Source organism: Drosophila novamexicana, unplaced genomic scaffold, assembly GCF_003285875.2.
Source record: "Drosophila novamexicana strain 15010-1031.04,08,12 unplaced genomic scaffold, DnovRS2.1 tig00000739-arrow-arrow-pilon, whole genome shotgun sequence".
In the NCBI taxonomy this organism is placed as follows: domain Eukaryota; kingdom Metazoa; phylum Arthropoda; class Insecta; order Diptera; family Drosophilidae; genus Drosophila; species Drosophila novamexicana.
Window position 1 is genome coordinate 424,876 of NW_020824819.1, and position 20,999 is coordinate 445,874.

The 20,999-nt window shown below is 48.7% G+C and overlaps 1 protein-coding gene across 1 annotated transcript in view; it reads left to right on the plus strand.

The window, feature by feature from the left end:
- LOC115763502 overlaps positions 1-19,520 on the plus strand; it is a 95,870-nt gene extending 76,350 nt beyond the window's left edge. The window contains exons 61-70 of the mRNA XM_030706099.1: positions 57-1,025; positions 8,409-9,074; positions 9,138-10,064; positions 10,182-11,864; positions 12,146-12,346; positions 12,413-12,607; positions 12,666-13,661; positions 13,721-16,945; positions 17,013-17,438; positions 17,511-19,520. Of these exons, the coding sequence (XP_030561959.1) occupies positions 57-1,025; positions 8,409-9,074; positions 9,138-10,064; positions 10,182-11,864; positions 12,146-12,346; positions 12,413-12,607; positions 12,666-13,661; positions 13,721-16,945; positions 17,013-17,438; positions 17,511-17,752 (9,530 nt within the window). The 3' untranslated portion in view covers positions 17,753-19,520. The remainder of the gene's footprint in view (positions 1-56; positions 1,026-8,408; positions 9,075-9,137; positions 10,065-10,181; positions 11,865-12,145; positions 12,347-12,412; positions 12,608-12,665; positions 13,662-13,720; positions 16,946-17,012; positions 17,439-17,510) is intronic.
- Positions 19,521-20,999: the final 1,479 nt, after the last annotated feature.

A 20,999-nucleotide genomic window follows, 5' to 3' on the forward strand; every position in this document is an offset into this window, starting at 1 on the left:
GTTTTGCTGTAGTACCTCAAAATTGTCAAAACTTAATTGTGTACCCAATCATTTAGCTGATCCAATCGTGCCCGTTAACCCATGCCGTCCAACACCCTGTGGAAGCAATGCACAGTGCCTTGTGGCAAATGACCAGGCAGTGTGTTCCTGCCTGGCCGGCTTTTTTGGCACACCACCGCTATGTCGACCAGAATGCAGCATCAACTCGGACTGTGCGCCTCATTTGGCCTGCCAGAATCAGCACTGCCGCGATCCCTGCCCTGGTGCCTGTGGCCAACACTCGCTCTGTCAGGTTATACGTCATACGCCCCATTGCAGCTGCCCGCCAGGCTACACGGGAAATGCATATGCGTTGTGCCAACGTCTACCACCGCCCCAAATTTTGCAACGTGATCCAGTCAATCCCTGCCAGCCCTCACCGTGCGGTGCCAATGCACAGTGCACTTCCACACCAGATGGCAACCAAGCGCAGTGCAAGTGCCTGGAACATTACATTGGAACCCCGCCAAATTGCCGGCCTGAATGTATTACTTCATCGGAATGCTCCAACCAATTGGCCTGTATTGGACAAAAGTGTCGCGATCCTTGTCCTGGTGTGTGCGGCCAGGCCGCCATCTGCCAGGTGATCAGTCATGTGCCATCCTGCGTTTGCATAGCTGATTATATTGGAGATCCATTTACCAAGTGTTATCCGCGCCCGACACTCGAGCGGGATCAAATTAATCCATGTGCACCTAGTCCCTGCGGCAGCAATGCCGTCTGCAGGCAACAGGGTAGAGTTGGTTCCTGCCAGTGCTTGCCCAACTACTATGGCAATCCTTATGAAGGCTGCCGACCCGAATGTGTCCTTAACTCCGACTGCTCGAGCCATTTGGCGTGCCTTAATCAACATTGCCGTGATCCCTGTCCTGGCAGCTGTGCACCCAACGCCCAATGCCAAGTCGTCAACCATGTTCCCATATGCAGCTGCTATCCCGGCCACATTGGTGATCCCTATCGCCATTGCCGGCTGCACCAGTCAGAACGTAAGCATTCTTTCCAGATGTTATCAGACATTTGCACTAACCCAACCAACAATATATTATTTGCACCCATTTGCACATCTCCCACAGCCATTAAAGTGGTTTACGTCAACCCCTGTGAACCCTCGCCCTGCGGTCCTAATGCTCAGTGTAAGGAATCTCATAATCAAGCAATTTGCAGTTGCTTGCCCGACTACTTTGGTACACCACCCGCCTGTCGACCCGAATGTACTACAAATTCGGAGTGTCCTATAAATAAGGCCTGTGTCAATCAGAAATGTCGAGATCCCTGTCCTGGTAGTTGTGGATACAATGCCATCTGCCAAACACTACATCACCGAGTTTATTGTTCTTGCATCCCCGGCCACACTGGCGATGCGTTGGTGCGTTGTCAACCCAAACCTCAGCCCGTTGTGGCGCGCGAACCATATCGTAATCCGTGCGTTCCCACACCCTGCGGACAATACGCGCAATGCCGTGTGGTCAATGACCAAGCGATCTGCAGCTGTCTGTCTGAGTATTATGGTACGCCACCACACTGTCAACCCGAATGTATACTCAACTCCGATTGTCCCGCTCATCGTTCGTGCATTAATGAAAAGTGTCGAGATCCCTGTCCGGGCGCTTGTGGGCTATACGCTCAATGCAGTGTTTTAAATCACGTGCCCAGCTGCACATGTCCCAGCGGGTATATTGGCGATCCATTCTATCGCTGTTATCCAGCAACACCTGTTCCCACTCCAATTGCCGAAGATCCCTGCCAGCCATCGCCCTGTGGTGCTAATGCCCAGTGTGCGGGCGGCATTTGCAGCTGTTTGCCACTATACACGGGTGATCCGTACGTGGGTTGTCGGCCCGAATGTGTGTTAAGCACAGAGTGCACCTTAGACAGATCATGCGTGCGCAATCGCTGCATTGATCCCTGTCCTGGCACATGTGGATATAGCGCCATATGTGAAGTGCACAACCATGTGGCCATGTGCCATTGCCCCGGCGGTCTGCAGGGCAATCCATTCGTTTTATGCCAAACACCGCCATTGCAGACATTGCCAGCACCACCAGTGCAACCCTGCCAGCCATCGCCTTGTGGTGCGAACGCGCTTTGTCGCTCAGTTGGAGATCAAGCGATCTGCAGTTGTTTGCCAGGCTATTATGGCAGTCCACCAACCTGTCGCCCCGAGTGCACCACCAACCAAGAATGTCCTCTGAGCCTGGCATGCATGAATCAAAACTGTCGCGATCCGTGTCCGGGAGTCTGCGGCCATCAGGCTGAGTGTCATGTGATAAGCCACCGACCCCAATGTGTTTGCCCCACAGGCTACACAGGCAGTCCATACACACAATGCCAGCCTATTAGACCAGCTCCGGCTGTAGTCCAACGTGAACCACTTGATCCTTGCATCCCCTCGCCTTGTGGCCCTCACTCCGAGTGCAGCAGTGATCAAAGTGTAGCAACTTGTCGTTGCCAACCAGAGCATATAGGCGTGCCTCCTTATTGCCGTCCCGAATGCATTTCCAACAGCGACTGTCCCAGCGATCGTGCATGCATTAATCGGAAGTGTCAGGATCCGTGCCCTGGTCTGTGCGGCTTCAATGCCATATGCCGCACCAGCAACCACCAGCCAATTTGTGTGTGTGCACCAGGTTTACTTGGTAATCCGTTTACTGCCTGTCAATTACCGCCCCCACCCACGCCGACTCCTATAACGACTGTTATAAAAACACCGCAATATGAGCAGACTGAGGGTAATCCTTGTGAGCCCAATCCTTGCGGCGCCAATGCGCTCTGCAGTCAGCATCACGGCATTGGCTCTTGTATCTGTTTGCCTGATTATTATGGCAATCCTTATGAAGCCTGCCGTCCAGAATGTGTACTCAACAGCGATTGTCTCTCGCACAGAGCTTGTGTGCAACAGAAGTGCCGTGATCCTTGCCCTGGCACATGTGGTTTAAATGCAGTGTGTTCTGTAGTCGACCACCTGCCCCAATGCAGCTGCTTCAGCGGCTACACCGGCAACCCATTGAAACACTGCGCCCCTCTGCCGGCGATACAGCAATGTAAGCGAAACATCCCAAACAATTCCTATATCATGTGTCAACATTACATATTTTTTTCTAACCTTGTAGCACCCGTAGATCAAATCAATTCTTGCGATCCATCCCCTTGTGGTCCTAATGCACAATGCCTTGAAAGCAATAAGCAAGCTATTTGCTCTTGTCTCCCTGACTTTTATGGTAGCCCACCTTATTGCCGACCCGAGTGTACCTTAAACTCTGAGTGTGCCTTCGATAGGGCCTGTGTGCAGTTTAAGTGTACCGATCCATGTTTAGGAGCCTGTGGTTTTAATGCCGAATGCCGAGTCCATTACCATAGCCCTATTTGCTTCTGCAAGCCAACGCACACTGGAAATCCATTTACTCGCTGTTATGAGAGTCAAAGACGTAAGATCCAATGTGATACAGCTGTCAACTGCAACAGTCCATTTAATAATCATCTTTCAGAAAATGTAGCTCCCCCAATAGTGAGACCTTCAATTTATGATACACCAGCACCACCCTATCCAATTGTCATACCCGGTGTGGTTTATATTTTCTCTGGGCCACAGCCGGTATCCCCATCGTACCCAGCTACAACATATACCACAACTTCCCAAGTGCCAACAACACATGAATCGAAACCGGGTATTATTAATATACCATCAGCAACACCGCAGGCCACCCATAAACCAGGAATAGTGAATACTCCTTCATTCCCACCACCGGTGCCACCAGCTTCCCAACATCCTTTATTCGTTCCATCACCTTCGGTACCTTCAACACCTGCAACGCAACCAGGATTAATTAACATTCCATCAGTACCTCAACCTACATATCCGCCACCTCAACAAGGGATACATGATATAAGCCATCCACCACAGCAGCCACAACCTCCCGAACCAGGAGTCATTAATATTCCGTCAGCGCCTCAACCGATTTATCCGACAACACAGGGGCCCATTATTGTACATTCATCAAGTCCAACGTCTCCTGCACCACAGCCGGGAACTATCAACATACCATCCATACCACGGCCAACTTATCCATCATCTCAGCCTCCAGTCTACGATGTGAACTACCCAACGTCACAACCCACGCATAAGCCAGGAGCAGTGAATACTCCATCGTTCCCACAACCGGTGCCACCAGCTTTTCAGCCTCCCATATTCGTGCCTTCACCTTCAGTACCTTCCACACCTACAACGCAACCAGGATTAATTAACATTCCATCAGTACCTCAACCTACAAATCCGCCACCTCAACAAGCGATACATGATATAAGCCATCCACCACAGCAGCCACAACCTCCCGAACCAGGAGTCATTAATATTCCGTCAGCGCCTCAACCGATTTATCCGACAACACAGGGGCCCATTATTGTACATTCATCAAGTCCAACGTCTCCTGCACCACAGCCGGGAACTATCAACATACCATCCATACCACGGCCAACTTATCCATCATCTCAGCCTCCAGTCTACGATGTGAACTACCCAACGTCACAACCCACGCATAAGCCAGGAGTAGTGAATACTCCATCGTTCCCACAACCGGTGCCACCAGCTTCTCAGCCTCCCATATTCGTGCCTTCACCTTCAGTACCTTCCACACCTGCAACGCAACCAGGATTAATTAACATTCCATCAGTACCTCAACCTACATATCCGCCACCTCAACAAGCGATACATGATATAAGCCATCCACCACAGCAGCCACAACCTCCCGAACCAGGAGTCATTAATATTCCATCAGCGCCTCAACCGATTTATCCGACAACACAGGGGCCCATTATTGTACATTCATCAAGTCCAACGTCTCCTGCACCACAGCCGGGAACTATCAACATACCATCCATACCACAACCAACTTATCCATCACCTCAGCCACCAACCTACGATGTGAACTACCCAACACCGCAACCGACTCATAAGCCAGAAGTGATCAATATTCCTTCTGTTCAACAACCGGCGACACCAACTCCACAGCCTCCTATATTTGAGCCATCACCTCCAATTTCAAGACCAGCACCAAAACCTGGGATAATAAATATACCTTCCGCGCCACAACCATCACCGCCGATTCCAGTTTTTGATGTTACCTACCCAACACAACCTACGCAGCCAGCAGTTCCTGGAGTTATCAACATTCATTCTGCACCTCAACCAGTCCCAACTCCTGAGCTAACGCATCCAGCTATATACGATGTATACTATCCACCGCCACCACAAATACCTGGAGTTATAAATATTCCATCATTACCACGGCCAATTATATCAACACCTACACCTCCTGCTCATATTCCGTCACCTGCAACGTCAGCTTCAACGCCTGCTCAACAACCAATAGTTATCTATGTACCATCTATACCACAACCAACTTATCCGACACCTCAGCTTCCAGTATATGATGTAAACTACCCGAATGAACAACCAGCTACAATACCTGGTGCTGTGAATATTCCTTCAGTTTTACAGCCAGTCCCATCAGTACCGCAGCCTCCTATATTCGTTCCATCTCCTCCAGCAACTTTTGCACCTGCTCCTCAACCAGCAGTAATAAACATTCCTTCAGTAGCTCAGCCTACGTATCCAACAGTACTGCAGTATGATGTGAACCATCCAACCCCAGAAACGTCTGAGACGCCAGGAGCTGTGAACATTCCTTCCATCCCACGGCCAGTACCACCAGTTCCTCAACCTCCTATATTCATTCCATCTGCAGTATCTTTGACACCTACACCACAGCCGGGAGTTATCAATATACCATCTGTACCAACATACCCAACACCTCAACCTCCGATCAACGTTATTTCCTCATCGCCTCATCCCTCTCGAAAACCTGAAGTTTTAAATATTCCTTCAGATCCACAGCCAGTGGTTCCAGCTCCACAGCCTCCTATATTCGTTCCAACTCCAGTGGGAGTTACTCCTATAACTCCGGCGTATGATGTTAACTACCCAGTAAAACAACCAGATTCCATGCCAGAAATCATCAACAATCCATCAGCTGCACAGCCAACACCTAACACCCCACGTCCGATCAATAATATTTTGACACCAAGTGCAGAGATTAATCCGTGCTATCCCTCTCCATGTGGCCCATACTCGCAATGCCACAATCGTTTTGGAGTAGCCGCGTGTATTTGTCTACCCAATTACATTGGAACCCCGCCAAATTGCCGTCCAGAATGCGTCGTGCACTCCGACTGTCCTGCTCACTTGGCATGCATTAATGAAAAATGTCGCGATCCTTGTCCAGGCTCTTGTGCCTACAACGCTCTATGCCGAGTGCACAACCATGTGCCTAACTGTATTTGCCCGGCTGGCTACACCGGCGATCCCTTCGTTTCATGCGAACGGACGCCGGAGCCTCCCATCGTGGAACACGAACCAACTGCAGCGAAGGATCCTTGTTATCCGTCACCTTGTGGAGCAAATGCTTTATGCAATAATGGCATCTGCAGTTGTCTGGCCGAATATCATGGAAATCCTTATGTGAGCTGTCGTCCGGAATGCGTGCTGAATACGGACTGTACCAAGGATAAGGCGTGTAGGAGGCAAAAGTGCGAGGATCCATGCCCGGGCACTTGTGGATTAAATGCTGTGTGCAATACTTATAATCATATTCCCTCTTGCACATGTCCAGCTCAAATGCACGGTGACGCCTTTGTGCGCTGTGACCCAATGCCAGTACCGAAACCGGCAATGACAACTCCTTCCTCAACTCCCAGTACACTTCCTGCCATTATACCACCACGCATACCAATTAATCCCTGCCAGCCCTCGCCGTGCGGCCCCAATGCACAATGCCGCACATATCAGCAGCAAGCCATTTGCTACTGTCTGCCTGGTTATCAGGGCACACCACCCTCATGCCGTCCGGAGTGTAGCAGTAACTCGGATTGTGCTCTTGACAAGTACTGCTTGAACCTCAGATGTCGAAATCCGTGTCCAGGCGCTTGTGGCTTACGCGCTGTATGCCACGCGCAGAACCACAGTCCCATATGCGTGTGTCCACCCCCGCTTACGGGTAATCCCCTAGTAGCCTGTCAACCCATAGGTATGCCGCAAAACATCAACACGTTAGCAATCTCTAATGCAGTTCTTTCAGTTATGCCGCCAGCACCCACAAAAGACCCCGTCGAAGTGAATCCCTGTCACCCATCACCTTGCGGTCCCCACTCAAAGTGTGTGGCCACACCACAAGGCGCCCAGTGTAACTGTCTCGGAGAATTCATAGGCACACCACCGCATTGCCGTCCCGAGTGTGTTAGCAGCGCCGATTGTGCAAGTGACAAGACCTGCTATAATCACAAATGTATCGACCCTTGTCCCGGTAGCTGCGGTCAGCTGGCCTTGTGTCGCGTCATAGCTCACAGCCCGAACTGCTACTGCCCCGAAGGTTATATGGGCGATGCGTATACCACGTGCGTGCGATCCACGCCACCTCCAGCACCAGTTTTACCCAAGCCCATACCATGTAATCCGAATCCTTGTGGTGTGAATGCCATTTGCCAGCCGCAATATACCCAAAGCGTCTGTCAGTGTCTGCCCGACTATTATGGTAATCCCTACGAGATTTGTCGACCCGAGTGCACTCGCAATTCGGACTGCACAAGCGATCGAGCTTGTGTGAACGAGAAATGTCGCGATCCTTGTCCCGGTGTCTGCGGCATTAATTCATACTGTCAAGTTGTCAATCATGCGCCCATCTGCGAATGCCAACCATATCATGTGGGCAATCCCTATCACAGCTGTCATCTAATGACGCAAGAACGTAAGAAAAACTATAAGAACATGCAAACTAAATCTATGCCACTAAAACCAAATACCCTTCCGCGAGTTCTTTGCTTAGTAATCAGCAACAATGCAGTACTCAATTCCACTATTTACCCTTTCTTCTGAGTTCTATTTATAAGGTCTCATTATTAAAAACTAAAGATGTCCATCAAAGCTCACTTTACATAAGCTCTAGATATTAGTGATATTTTTGCTCTTTGACCATCAACAAATTTACGACTTGTTTTCTTTTCCCCTACCTTGTTACAAATCGACTCTACAACCATTTCATTATTCAATATTGTAATCTAAGCTCTGGTTGTGCTTTCTCTCTCGAGTTGTCCTTTTACAACTATTGCGTCACCAAACTTATACAGGAGTTGCAACCACATGACAGTAATAAACTATAGCTAACCACCACATTATCCAACACGTAAACGCAAGACTGCTTCAAGACTGCTTAAACTAGTTAAAAACGCTTTTGAATTGCTTTGTGCTTTTAGAATACGCTTTGCTTCGCAATTACCCTCAAATATGTACAGAAACTAATCTTAATTTTCACTCCGTTTAGCCACGCCCCCTGTTTATGTAAATCCCTGTGAGCCATCACCGTGCGGCGCCAATTCACAGTGTCGAGAATCGCAGGGTCAGGCAATTTGCAGCTGCCTGCCACAGTTTATAGGTACTCCGCCCGCCTGTCGTCCCGAGTGTGTTATCAGTGCCGAGTGTAGCGCGGATAAGGCCTGCATAAATCAGAAGTGTCAAGATCCCTGCCCAGGCACATGTGGTGTCAATGCCCAATGTCATGTGCGCAACCATAGTCCGCTATGCTCCTGCCAATCTGGTTACACCGGCGACGCCTTTATCCGCTGCTTGCCGCTACCACCCAAACAGGCAGAGCCACCTACGCAGCCAGCCATGCCATGTGTGCCGTCACCATGTGGACCCAATTCCCAGTGTCGTGAAGTAAATGGCGGCGCCAGTTGCAGTTGCTTGCCAAACTTTGTTGGTGCAGCACCCAACTGCCGGCCTGAGTGCACCATTAATGCAGAGTGCGGCAGCAATTTGGCGTGTATCAATGAGAAATGTCGTGATCCTTGTCCAGGTGCCTGCGGCTTTGCAGCACAATGTAATGTAATCAACCATACGCCTAGTTGCTCTTGCCCCGCTAGCTACACAGGCGATCCATTCAGCAGCTGTCGGCTGTTGCCGCCCACACCGCCACCAACACCACCGAGTATGCCCCCTCTATTACATAAGGTGTTGCTTTCTCCTAACCCTGACCCCAACTATTTCACAGCGCCCGCCGAGCCCTGCAATCCCTCACCGTGTGGAAGCAATGCGCAGTGCCGCAGTGGCCAATGCTCATGCCTGCCGGAATATCAGGGCGATCCCTACATTGGATGTCGTCCGGAATGCGTGCTAAACTCCGAGTGTCCAAGAAATCGCGCTTGTGTACGCAACAAATGCATTGATCCCTGTCCCGGAACTTGTGCCCAGAACGCTCTTTGCGATGCGATCAATCACATTGCCATGTGTCGCTGTCCTGAGCGCATGACGGGCAACGCATTTGTTGCCTGCACACCTGTGCGCGACGAGCCCCCAATTAATCCATGTCAACCATCGCCATGTGGAACCAATGCACAGTGTATTGAGCGCAATGGAAATGCGATTTGTTCCTGCATCACTGGATATTTGGGTCAGCCGCCCAATTGCCGTTTAGAGTGCTACACCAGCTCGGACTGTTCCCAACAACACGCGTGCATCAATAACAAGTGTGTGGATCCCTGCCCTGGACAATGCGGCCTCAACGCTGTTTGTCAGGCTGTGCAGCATCGTGCCCACTGCGAGTGCATCGCTGGCTACACTGGCAACGCCTACAGCCTGTGCAATCCCATCGTTGTGGAGCGCAAACCGGAAACAGCCCACGATCCATGCTACCCTTCGCCATGTGGATCAAATGCGCAGTGCAACAACGATAATGGTCAAGCGCGTTGTAGTTGCCTGGTTGAATTCCAAGGGAAGCCGCCCAACTGCCGGCCTGAGTGTTCCTACAATGATGAGTGCGCAAATAATTTAGCCTGTATCGGTCAGAAGTGTCGCGATCCATGCCCCGGTAGCTGTGGCCAAAATGCCCAGTGCCTAGTTACCCTGCACACACCCAACTGTCATTGTCCAGCGGGCATGACGGGTGATCCGTTCCGACTCTGCCAGCAAGTACCCCAAAGTAAGAACAAATCGGCCAACCCAACAAGTTTGCATATTGTATATAGGCAGGGCAACCTTTCTCCCCCACCCACCGCAACAACTATATATAATCTTAATCTTACATATTCATTTACAGCTTTGCCAACACCATTGCCTACACCAAAGAATCCCTGCAATCCATCACCATGTGGCAGTAACACCGAGTGCCGTTTGCGTGGCGAAAGCTTTGTCTGCGAGTGCATTCAGGAGTATATTGGCAATCCTTATGAAGGCTGCCGTCCCGAATGCGTTGGCAACTCTGAGTGCCCAGCCAATCGCGCCTGCATACGCAACAAGTGCGCCAATCCCTGCCCGGGTACCTGCGGCCAAGATGCGCTATGCAATGTCAACAACCACATACCAATCTGTTCCTGCCCGGAAGGTTACACGGGTAATGCCTTTATGCAATGCTCGCGACAGGTGACACCACTGCCACCCTCGGATCCATGCTATCCATCGCCCTGTGGCCTCAACTCTGTGTGTCGTGTGCAGCGGGATCAGGCTGTCTGCGAATGTCTGCCCGGCTTCTTTGGCAATCCATTGGGTCAGGGCTGTCGACCTGAGTGCACACTCAGCTCAGACTGTGCCAAGGATCGTGCGTGTGTGAACAACAAGTGCGTTGACGCCTGTGCTGGAGTTTGTGGCTACGGCGCCGTCTGCCAGACAATCAATCACAGTCCCATTTGCTCTTGTCCTGACAACATGGTTGGTAATCCGTTCGTGCAATGCGAAGCGCCACGTACCGTCGATGTCGATCCCTGTCAACCATCGCCCTGTCGCAGCAATGGTATCTGCCGCGTACAAAATGGCGCTGCCACATGCAGCTATCCGGAGTGTGTTACTAACGAAGACTGCTCCCGGGATCGCGCTTGCGTCAGTCAGAAATGCCATGACCCATGTCTGCACGCCTGTGGTCTCAACGCTATTTGTCGTGTTATTAATCACAAGTCCGTGTGCAGTTGTCCTCCAGATTTCTATGGCTCACCGTACGCGCAGTGCGTGCGCCAAGTGCCTCAACTGGATCCACCAAGGCCCGAATGCACCAGTGATGGCGAATGCAGCAACGACAAAGCATGTATCAATCAGGTCTGCCGCAATCCCTGCGAGCAATCAAATCTGTGCGCACAGCAAGCACGCTGCCATGTGCAGCTTCATCGTCCGCTCTGCGTGTGCAATGAAGGCTACACTGGCAACGCCCTGCAACACTGTTACCTCTTAGGCTGTCGCTCCGATAGTGAGTGCGCGCCAACCGAGGCATGCATTAATGAGCAGTGTGTGGACCCGTGCACTTTTACCCAGTGCGGCACAGGAGCCATCTGTCGCACCGACTTCAATCATCGAGCCCGCTGCCACTGCCCCGATGGCTACCGCGGCAATCCTCTACTGCGCTGCGAGCGACCCGAGTGTCGAAGCGATGACGACTGCACCTTCCGTTTGGCGTGCCGCAACGAGCGCTGTGAAGATCCCTGCAATTGTGGTATTGGCGCTCAGTGCCGTGTAGATAACCATCGCGCCCAGTGCCGATGCCCGGCCGGCTATAGCGGCAATCCAGCAGTAAGTTGTGAATTGCTGCCCGTCAAGCCTGAAGGCTGCACTATGGATGCCGAATGCCCCAGCAAACTGGCATGCTTCAATGGAGAGTGCAAGAACCCTTGCGATGTGACCCATCCATGTGGCGCCAATGCCATCTGTGAGGTTGTCGATACACTGCCCTTGCGTACTATGATCTGTCGCTGTGAGCCTGGTTACGTTGGTGATGCTGACATTGGATGTCGCAAAGGTGGGTAACAATAAAAAATTCCATTTGGGATTGTACCTATTTTTGCTTTATGTCGAGTTTGCTTATTTCATTGCAGCTAAGTTGAAAATAGTTAAATATAAATATTATGTTCAATATGCTCCCCCCTTTTATCCGTTTACAGAGTTGCACAATTTATTCTTTTACACCGTATATTGTATATGCACTCTATAACCTTTATGAAACTATAGCACTATCACCATAAAGCGTCTTATTCAATTTAATTCAACTCATATTTAATTAATCGCTTTCATTTTATTTAGAACCGACACATGACCAAGGGTGCGTGTCACATGATCAATGCCAAAATACAGAGTCCTGCCGCGCTGGCAACTGTGTCAATCCTTGCCTGGATGCATCACCCTGTGCGCGCACCGCTCAATGCTTAGCGCAACAGCATCGCGCCATCTGCAGCTGTCCACAGGGTACCCAAGGAGATCCATTCACCAACTGCTATCAGCCACGTATGTCCCTTTCACGTTATCCCACATAGCTCTGTTATAAGCCAGTTTTTTACTCATTTGCTACAGCACAAATTACAGCTGGTTGCGCCCACGACTCGGAATGTACGCCCACAACGGCATGCATCAATAAACGCTGCCAGGATCCTTGTGCCGAGGCCAATCCTTGCGCTGGCAATGCCGAGTGTCGCGTGCAAAATTCGCGACCTACCTGCTACTGTCCCCCTGGATGGGGTGGTGATCCCCAAGTTCAATGTTTCAAACGTAAATACTGTCGAGCTATATTTAGTAAGCCTGTCTAATCGTCTCTAAAAATTTTCAGCGGAGTGCAAGATTAATGCTGATTGTCCCTATGATAAGGCTTGCCTTAATGAAAACTGTGTCAATCCGTGTACTCATGGTCAGGTGCGTTGCGGCAGCGGTGCCGAATGCCTACCACAGAATCACCAGGCTGTCTGCCGCTGTCCCGCCGGCACGCAGGGCAGTCCCTTCATCGCTTGCATTACTGGACATTGTCAGTATAACGAGGATTGTGCCGATAATGAGGCCTGCGATCGCCTGAATCGCGTTTGCCGTCCAGTTTGCGAGCAGGACACCTGCGCCGTGAATGCCCTTTGTGTGGGACGTCGTCATCAGCCACAATGCGAGTGCCGTGCAGGCTACCAAGGCAATCCCTTCGTGCTATGCCAGGAACCCAAGCGTGATCCACAGCCGCAGTGTACACAGGACGCCGACTGCCCATCGAAATTGGCATGTATTAATCAGCGCTGCGAAAATCCATGCGCCACACCACATGTCTGCAGTCCACAGCAAAGCTGTGCAGTCCTGGACACATTGCCACTGCGCACCATGATCTGCAAGTGTCCCAGCGACACTGTCTCCGATAACTCTGGCAACTGTGTGCCTATCCAAACTGTCATCGTCCCCGGCGGCTGTCAGCATAATGCAGAGTGCGCTAGCTCCGAGGTATGTTTGCATGGCAGCTGTCTGGACGCCTGTCGCCTGGAACGGTGCGGCGTTAACGCTCAATGTAACGCGCGTGATCATTACGCGCAATGCAGTTGTCCGGCTGGTTACCAAGGTTATCCACGCATCGAATGCTACACAACAGACATAGCCATCCCGAAAATTCCGGGCGCCGAGTGTACACGCAACGATGACTGTCCTCGTGATAAGAACTGCCAAAACGAACGCTGTGTGAATCCATGCGCAGCGGATGCCTGTGGTCTGGGCGCCTACTGTCATGTACAAAATCGGGCCGCCGTCTGCCGTTGCCCGCCTGGCTATACTGGTGATGCACGCGTACGGTGTCTGCCACGTAAGTCGATGCAGTAGTCTATTACCTTAAACAAACTTTTAATTCTCAATTAATTGCAGCTTCGGATGTCATCACAGTAGGCTGCAAGTCGAATTCCGACTGCCCTATTTCGGAGGCGTGTATCAATGCGCAGTGCATCAATCCTTGCAATTGTGGACCCAATGCCGAGTGCACTGTTAAGAATCATCATCCAATATGCTACTGCAAGCCCGGCTATTCAGGCAATGCGCAGTTCGGCTGCGTACCTATTGGCTGTCAGTCGGACGATGAGTGTTTGGGCGACAAGCAGTGCGTTCATCGTGAGTGTATCAATCCATGTCTCGTTTCCGATCCTTGTGCTTTGAACGCGGAGTGTTATGGCCGTAATCATCGCGCTAGCTGCCGTTGTCCCGTCGGCCTCGAGGGTGATCCATTTGTGCGTTGTGTACGACTGGAATGTCACTCCGATCACGATTGCGCCTCCAACTTGGCTTGCGTTGCTAACCAGTGTGTGAATCCTTGCGCTCAGAGCCCTTGCGCTCAAAATGCTATCTGTCAGGCGCTTAATCATCGCGCCGTCTGTCGGTGCCCAGAGCAAATGCCATTAGGCAATCCATATGCCTTCTGCGAACGCCGACCAATTGAGCCAGTGTGCCGCGACGATGGTGACTGCCCCAGCGGATTGGCCTGCATCGATGCTAAATGCAAGAACCCATGCACCGAACTTTCACCCTGTGCACGCAGTGCCCACTGCAGCGTGCTGGACAGCGTGCCTGTGCGCACCATGGTTTGTGAGTGCCCTGAGTCACAAGTACCGGATGCCAGCGGGGAGTGTCGCCAGCTGGTGTTACAGAGTCCTCCCGGCTGCGAAAGCGATTTGGATTGTAACGAACAGGAGGCCTGTGTGAATCGTCAATGCCGCAATCCTTGCAACTGCGGTACCAACGCTATTTGTCATGTTCAACAACATCGCGCCGTGTGCAGCTGCCAGGATGGCTTCGAGGGCAATCCTTATGCCGCCTGCCGCTCCATTGGTTGTCGTGTCGACGGCGAATGCGACTCTGGAAAGGCCTGCATCAATGGCAATTGTATCAATCCTTGTCTACTCAAGGATCCGTGCGGCCCCAACGCCGAGTGCTATGTACAGTCCAGTCGCGCCCAATGCCGCTGCCTTAGCGGCTATCGCGGCAATCCATACGAGCGCTGCCGCGTCATTGGTTGCAGTAGTAACAACGACTGCCCCACAGATAAGACTTGCCAGAATGAGCAATGCGTTAATCCATGCGTGTATCACAATGTCTGTGCACAACGCGCTGAGTGTCGCCCACAAAATCATATGGCCGTGTGCCGCTGTCCGTCGAACTTCTTGGGTAATCCCTATGTGGACTGTCGCCCACAACCACAGCCCGTTTGCAAACTGGATACGGACTGCCCAGCGCGCCTGGCCTGCATTAACGAGCAATGCGTCGATCCCTGCTTAGTATTGGAGCCCTGTCAAAGACCCGCCCAGTGCCAGGTGACACCAACGGCTCCTGTACGCACCATGATCTGCATTTGTCCCGATGGCTATATCAGCAGTGGCAGCGGCAGCTGCAAGCCTACCACTAGCGTGGTCAAGGTGGGCGGTTGCATCTCAGATACCGACTGTGCCGCTGATAAGTCTTGCGTGAGCGGCATTTGCCGAGATCCGTGCAACTGTGGTCTGAATGCTGAGTGTCGCATTAAGGACCACAAGCCAGTTTGTACCTGTCGTCAGGGCTACGAGGGCAATCCCGAGTTCGAGTGCGCCAAGATCGAATGCACCATTAATTCAGAATGTCCGGCCACACATGCCTGCCGTAACCAGCTCTGCGTGCCCGCCTGCCAGGGCGAGCTTTGTGGACCCAATGCCGAATGCCTAGCTATCAATCATCGAGCCGTTTGTGAATGCGCCCCTGGACATGGCGGAAACGCACGTCTGGGCTGCACACCGCTTGGCTGTCGCAACGACGATGAATGTCCTTCGGATAAGGCTTGTGTAAATAGCAAATGCGCAAATCCTTGCGAGACTACGGCCATTTGCGCCAACGATGAGCTTTGCTTGGTCTATCAACATAAGCCTCAATGCGCGTGCCCACCAGGAACTGTGCCTGGTCGCAGGGGCTGCGAACAGGAACGAGTGGTGCCTATCTGCATCAGCGATGCCGATTGCCCAACTCAACGCGCCTGTCTGCGCGGCGAGTGTGTGAATCCTTGCAATTCTACGCAACCCTGCGGAGTAAATGCCGAATGCCGAGTCCTAGACACGCTGCCCGTGCGCACCATGATCTGCGAATGCCTCGAAGGCTACACCGGAAATGCAGCTGTACAGTGCGACAAGCGCTCGCTCTGCGTCATCGAGAAAGGATTTGTGCGCGATGTCGATGGTCAGTGCGTATGCCCGCCGGGCAGCGCCCTTGATATCTATGAGTACTGCACACCATGCCTGGTTGAGCAGGGCTATCGCATCGATGAAAGCGGCCACTGCGTATGCGCATTGGAACGTGGCATGGTAATTGATGAGCGTGGTAGCTGCACTTGTCCAATTGAGCTGGGCTATCGCCTGACACCTCTGGGTGAGTGCCAGCCCGTGGAGCAACCTGAGTGTGTGAGTAATGAGCAGTGCGCGGATAATCGCTACTGTAATCCAGAATCAAAGACCTGCGAGGATCCCTGCTTAACCAAAACGTGTGGTGTCAATGCCTTCTGCAATGCGGTGAATCATCGGGCCCAGTGCCAGTGCATCACCGGCTATACAGGTAATCCGGAGCTGCATTGCAATCACACCAATTTCCGTACCGACTTCCCCCGACCCGACATGGTTGTCAGTTGCTTAGCTGATGGTGTTCAAGTTGAGATTCATATCACCGAGCCGGGTTTCAATGGCGTGTTATATGTAAAGGGACACAGCAAGGATGAGGAGTGCCGTCGCGTTGTCAATTTGGCTGGCGAGACGGTGCCACGCACCGAAATCTTCCGTGTCCACTTTGGTAGCTGCGGCATGCAAGCCGTAAAGGATGTTGCCAGTTTTGTGCTGGTCATACAGAAGCATCCCAAGCTAGTTACTTATAAGGCGCAGGCCTACAACATCAAGTGCGTCTACCAGACTGGCGAGAAGAATGTGACCCTAGGCTTTAACGTATCCATGCTAACAACTGCCGGAACAATTGCCAATACTGGACCACCGCCCATCTGTCAAATGCGAATCATAACCAATGAGGGAGAGGAGATCAACTCAGCCGAGATTGGTGACAATCTACGTCTGCAAGTGGACGTTGAGCCAGCAAGTAAGTAGCTTAAAGTTATGACTGTAATCTAGACCCTAATTCTAAATTTTTCTACATTCTTCATTAGCTATTTATGGCGGCTTCGCGCGTTCTTGCATAGCTAAGACCATGGAGGATAATGTGCAAAACGAATATCTTGTAACCGATGAGAACGGCTGTGCCACAGACACAAGCATCTTTGGCAACTGGGAGTACAATCCGGATACCAACAGTCTGCTGGCCAGCTTCAATGCCTTTAAGTTTCCCTCCAGTGACAACATACGTTTCCAGTGTAACATTCGCGTATGCTTTGGAAAATGTCAGCCAGTTAATTGTGGTGGCTATAATGCCTTTGGACGCAGACGTCGCTCCATTACGGACAACTCCACCGATACGACAGCCATTGCCACCAGTACAGGTGTCGAGGGTCAGCTGCGCGAGGAGATAACTATCTCTTCCAATGCCATATTGACATTCGAGAAACGCAGCGGTTCAGGTCTGAATGATGCCAACAGTGAGTACCTCTACCCAGTCACACATTCAGAAGGCCCAATTTCTAATATGATATTTCTTTATTCAAATGCAGTCAAACCGGCGGCCCAGCGCGTTGAGGATATTTGTGTCTCAATGGTGGGCTTGATTATAGCTCTGGTTATCACGGCGCTGCTTGCACTTGTCGCAGTCGCCGTGGCGGTCTCCTGTTGGCTCATGGCCTACAGAAGAAGGCCCAAAACATTGGCGCCATTGCCACACCCGCCAGAGTTCCCCAATCCACTGTTTGCCAATGCAGACGCGGCACCCGAACCAACACCGGACTATATCTCCTAAACCGTAATGTAACTAAAAACAAAACACCCACAGACAAAACAAAACAAAAACACCTAGCTATAATAATAGTATGTAAAAACAGAAAAGATGAATATTTGAAAAGCACGTGCAAAAAGCTAGAAACGAAATTAAATTTCGCGCAAAAAATGCAATGATATGAAAGAAAAAACAAAAGTAAAGTTGTGAGCAGAAAATATATTCGTTGGCGTTTATGAAACGTTGACGAAAAACGAAGCATTAAATGAATTGTAAAAAGAAAAACGACAATAAGATAAATGCCACAAAAGGCATTGCAGAAATTTATTTAATAACTTAAGAAAATAATTTTATTATTTTGTATTAACATTTTAGTATTTTTTCCTTACTAATATGAGAATTTCGCGTAGTCGCACGAAAACAGTAATTTTTTTTTTAAATGCAACAGAATTTTAGAACCGATACTGCCAAAAGTAATTATGAGAAACAGATCAATACAGAGAGAAGGTTTAGATTAAAAAAGCAGCTACAAACGAATTCTCGTCCTCTAACGACAACTTCTTCATTAGTCGATTACAATTACATATTGATATTTTGTTATATACATACATATACACAGACATATTATAAATATAGCTAAAGACTTCCTATAAATGTTTAGGGTGTGGGTAGTAGCAACAACACTTTGTATTATAGCACAAATACACACGTAAACACAAACACACACACACTACTACTTCCTGTGTAATTTAGGAAATGAGCTCGCCTTCAAAATTGAAAACTGCCTTAATTTTCCACTACACTAAACGAACAATGCACCCAAAAACAAAACAAAAAATACTCCTTAGCAAAACGTAAGCTTAAAATGGAGCAGTGAATTTCCACAGCCAAAAAAATATAATCACAGGACAATATGTCAACGATTGTCTTTCACGGATTATATTGAAACAAAAAAGTTCAGCACATTCACACACACACAGATAGACCACAAAAAACAAATGAACTTGGGCATAGTTAAGGCTGCTCCAAAAAAAATTAATATATGAAAAACAAAAAAAAAAACTGCCACGAAGGCGTCAAAAGCGCACAAAAGATTAATGCATAGGAGAAATATTTAAGGTTTGTTTTAATTTTAAATGCAACGCCGACTAATGGAGGATTTGAACTATGACTATAACTCTACTACATACTACTATGATTAACCAATTATTTTTGTAGTTTTTTAGTCAATTAATATTAAATTGTTGTGATTGTTTTAAAATGCAAACGAAATACTTCCACTAAATAACTAATAACGCGAAAAGTATAGCAAGTACTTTAAAAAGGCAACGAATCGGCGTGTTTTCTGACCCGCGCATCCATCCAAGCACAGAACGCAGCTGTTAACGCGCCTGAAATTATGCAGCGAATTTTTTGTTTCTGGCGCCTGTTCACAGCGCGCAACTGTCGCTTGGGGGGATGCGAGATGCACGCCGCTATATTTAAATTATCTAAAATGAAGTTTTAAATTAATATTATTAAACATAAACAAAATGTATAGTCACTACTTTAAGCCGAACGTGAAATCACTTTTTTACAGTGGAAATACCATGAGAACTCGCACAACTTACACACACACCCACAGTAAGAAACCACTTGTAAATAATACAATACAGGCAAAAAATCGACGGTATTTTTAATAGCGCATTTTTGTGTATAGGTTTCTAAACTTTCAGACACTTCTGTCCAGCAATAGTAACATGCCAGAAATAAAATTATTTTCTGATTTCAATCACAAAAAAAAAAAAAAAAAAAAAAACAATCAAAATATTAAAACTTGAACACTATTTTGCTCGCAAATAACAATAAAAACTTTTATTTTTTCTTTATAAAACCGCTTAGCTTAACAAGTATCCCGCAAACAACTAGAATTAAGTTGACAAAACTTTTTGCACTGGCAGCAAATATTGATAAAGGAAACAAAAAAGAATTGTAAAAAGAAAACAATAGTTAAATTGTAATTATAATAAATTGTATTTAAAACGAAACAAGAAAAAACATATAATTTTAATCGCTTATTGTAAACTAATAAAAATTAAATGAATATAAATAAAGAAAATGTAAAAAAATATTGAAATTTGATATCGCGAAGCGAACCAGATTGCAGCATCTATCTATATATGAATCAAATCAAATGAATCAGCAAAAATGAATTTAAAAATTAAGAACTCTGCTCTTTGTATTTATTCTTGCTTATGTTCAAATCAGGCGTACCCTAACGACAGTCAGTGTACATTAATATCCATAAAAACTCTAAATCCAATTTTAAATTAAAACAGGTAGCATGATTTACATTGTGACATTTATATTCTGTTTGATGATCATATAAAAAATGTCTCACATATTGCCCGTTTACCTTGACATATGCCGCTGCAAATCTATTCCCCGTAGTCAATATCAATCAGCTTATCACAGCGTCTGCCCCGCTAAGTAATAAAAAATGCAATCATCTTTAGGCGATCACGAAAAAAAGGAACACTTAACATAAACAGCTCAAAAATTGTAGTAATATGAGAGCAGTTAGAGCTTCATTTGATTTCGGGTTCTCTTGCAATGCCCTGTGAACCATGGCTAAAGGGTAAATTTATTATGACAGCGAATGTGACAATCAAATATATAAGGAAACAGACAGGAAGTTAGAAAATACTAGCTTAAGCGAAACTTTAATGGGTTCAGAATGCTTAACTCATTCTTTGAACTTTAAAATATTATGAAAAACTAAAATTGTAGAAGTTAAGATTGCTTGAACATTCTTTCAGCCCTAAGATTACCTTCACACCATCGTATTTTTGTAAAAGGCATATGTAGGAATATATCAAATTAGACCAATTTATTAAATAACTAAAGCGATCTAAAATCTGAGCAAATTTTCTGTCCCCTGTTTTTATTTAAAAGCAGCCATAGGGTATAAAGCAGTCTATCAGCATGTAGAATACGCGGCTGCGGTTATGGTGATTGCCACAAACTGCTATCAGATGCCGCGCCGGAAAGCCCAGGCGAGCGCACAAAAAAACTAAAACCCGCAAATACTTACTCGAAACAAACGAATAAACGCCGGGTTGAGCAAACGAGAGAGAGAAAGAGAAAGAGAGCGAGCGGACCAGCGGTCGAGCAAGCCGTGAGCCGCAGGCATCCAAGCTCTAAAGCCCCAAGCGACATCAAGTGTAAACGATATTCACAAACGTGGATCAGTTGACATTTGACAGCGCGCGTGCTTGCACGTTTCTCAGGG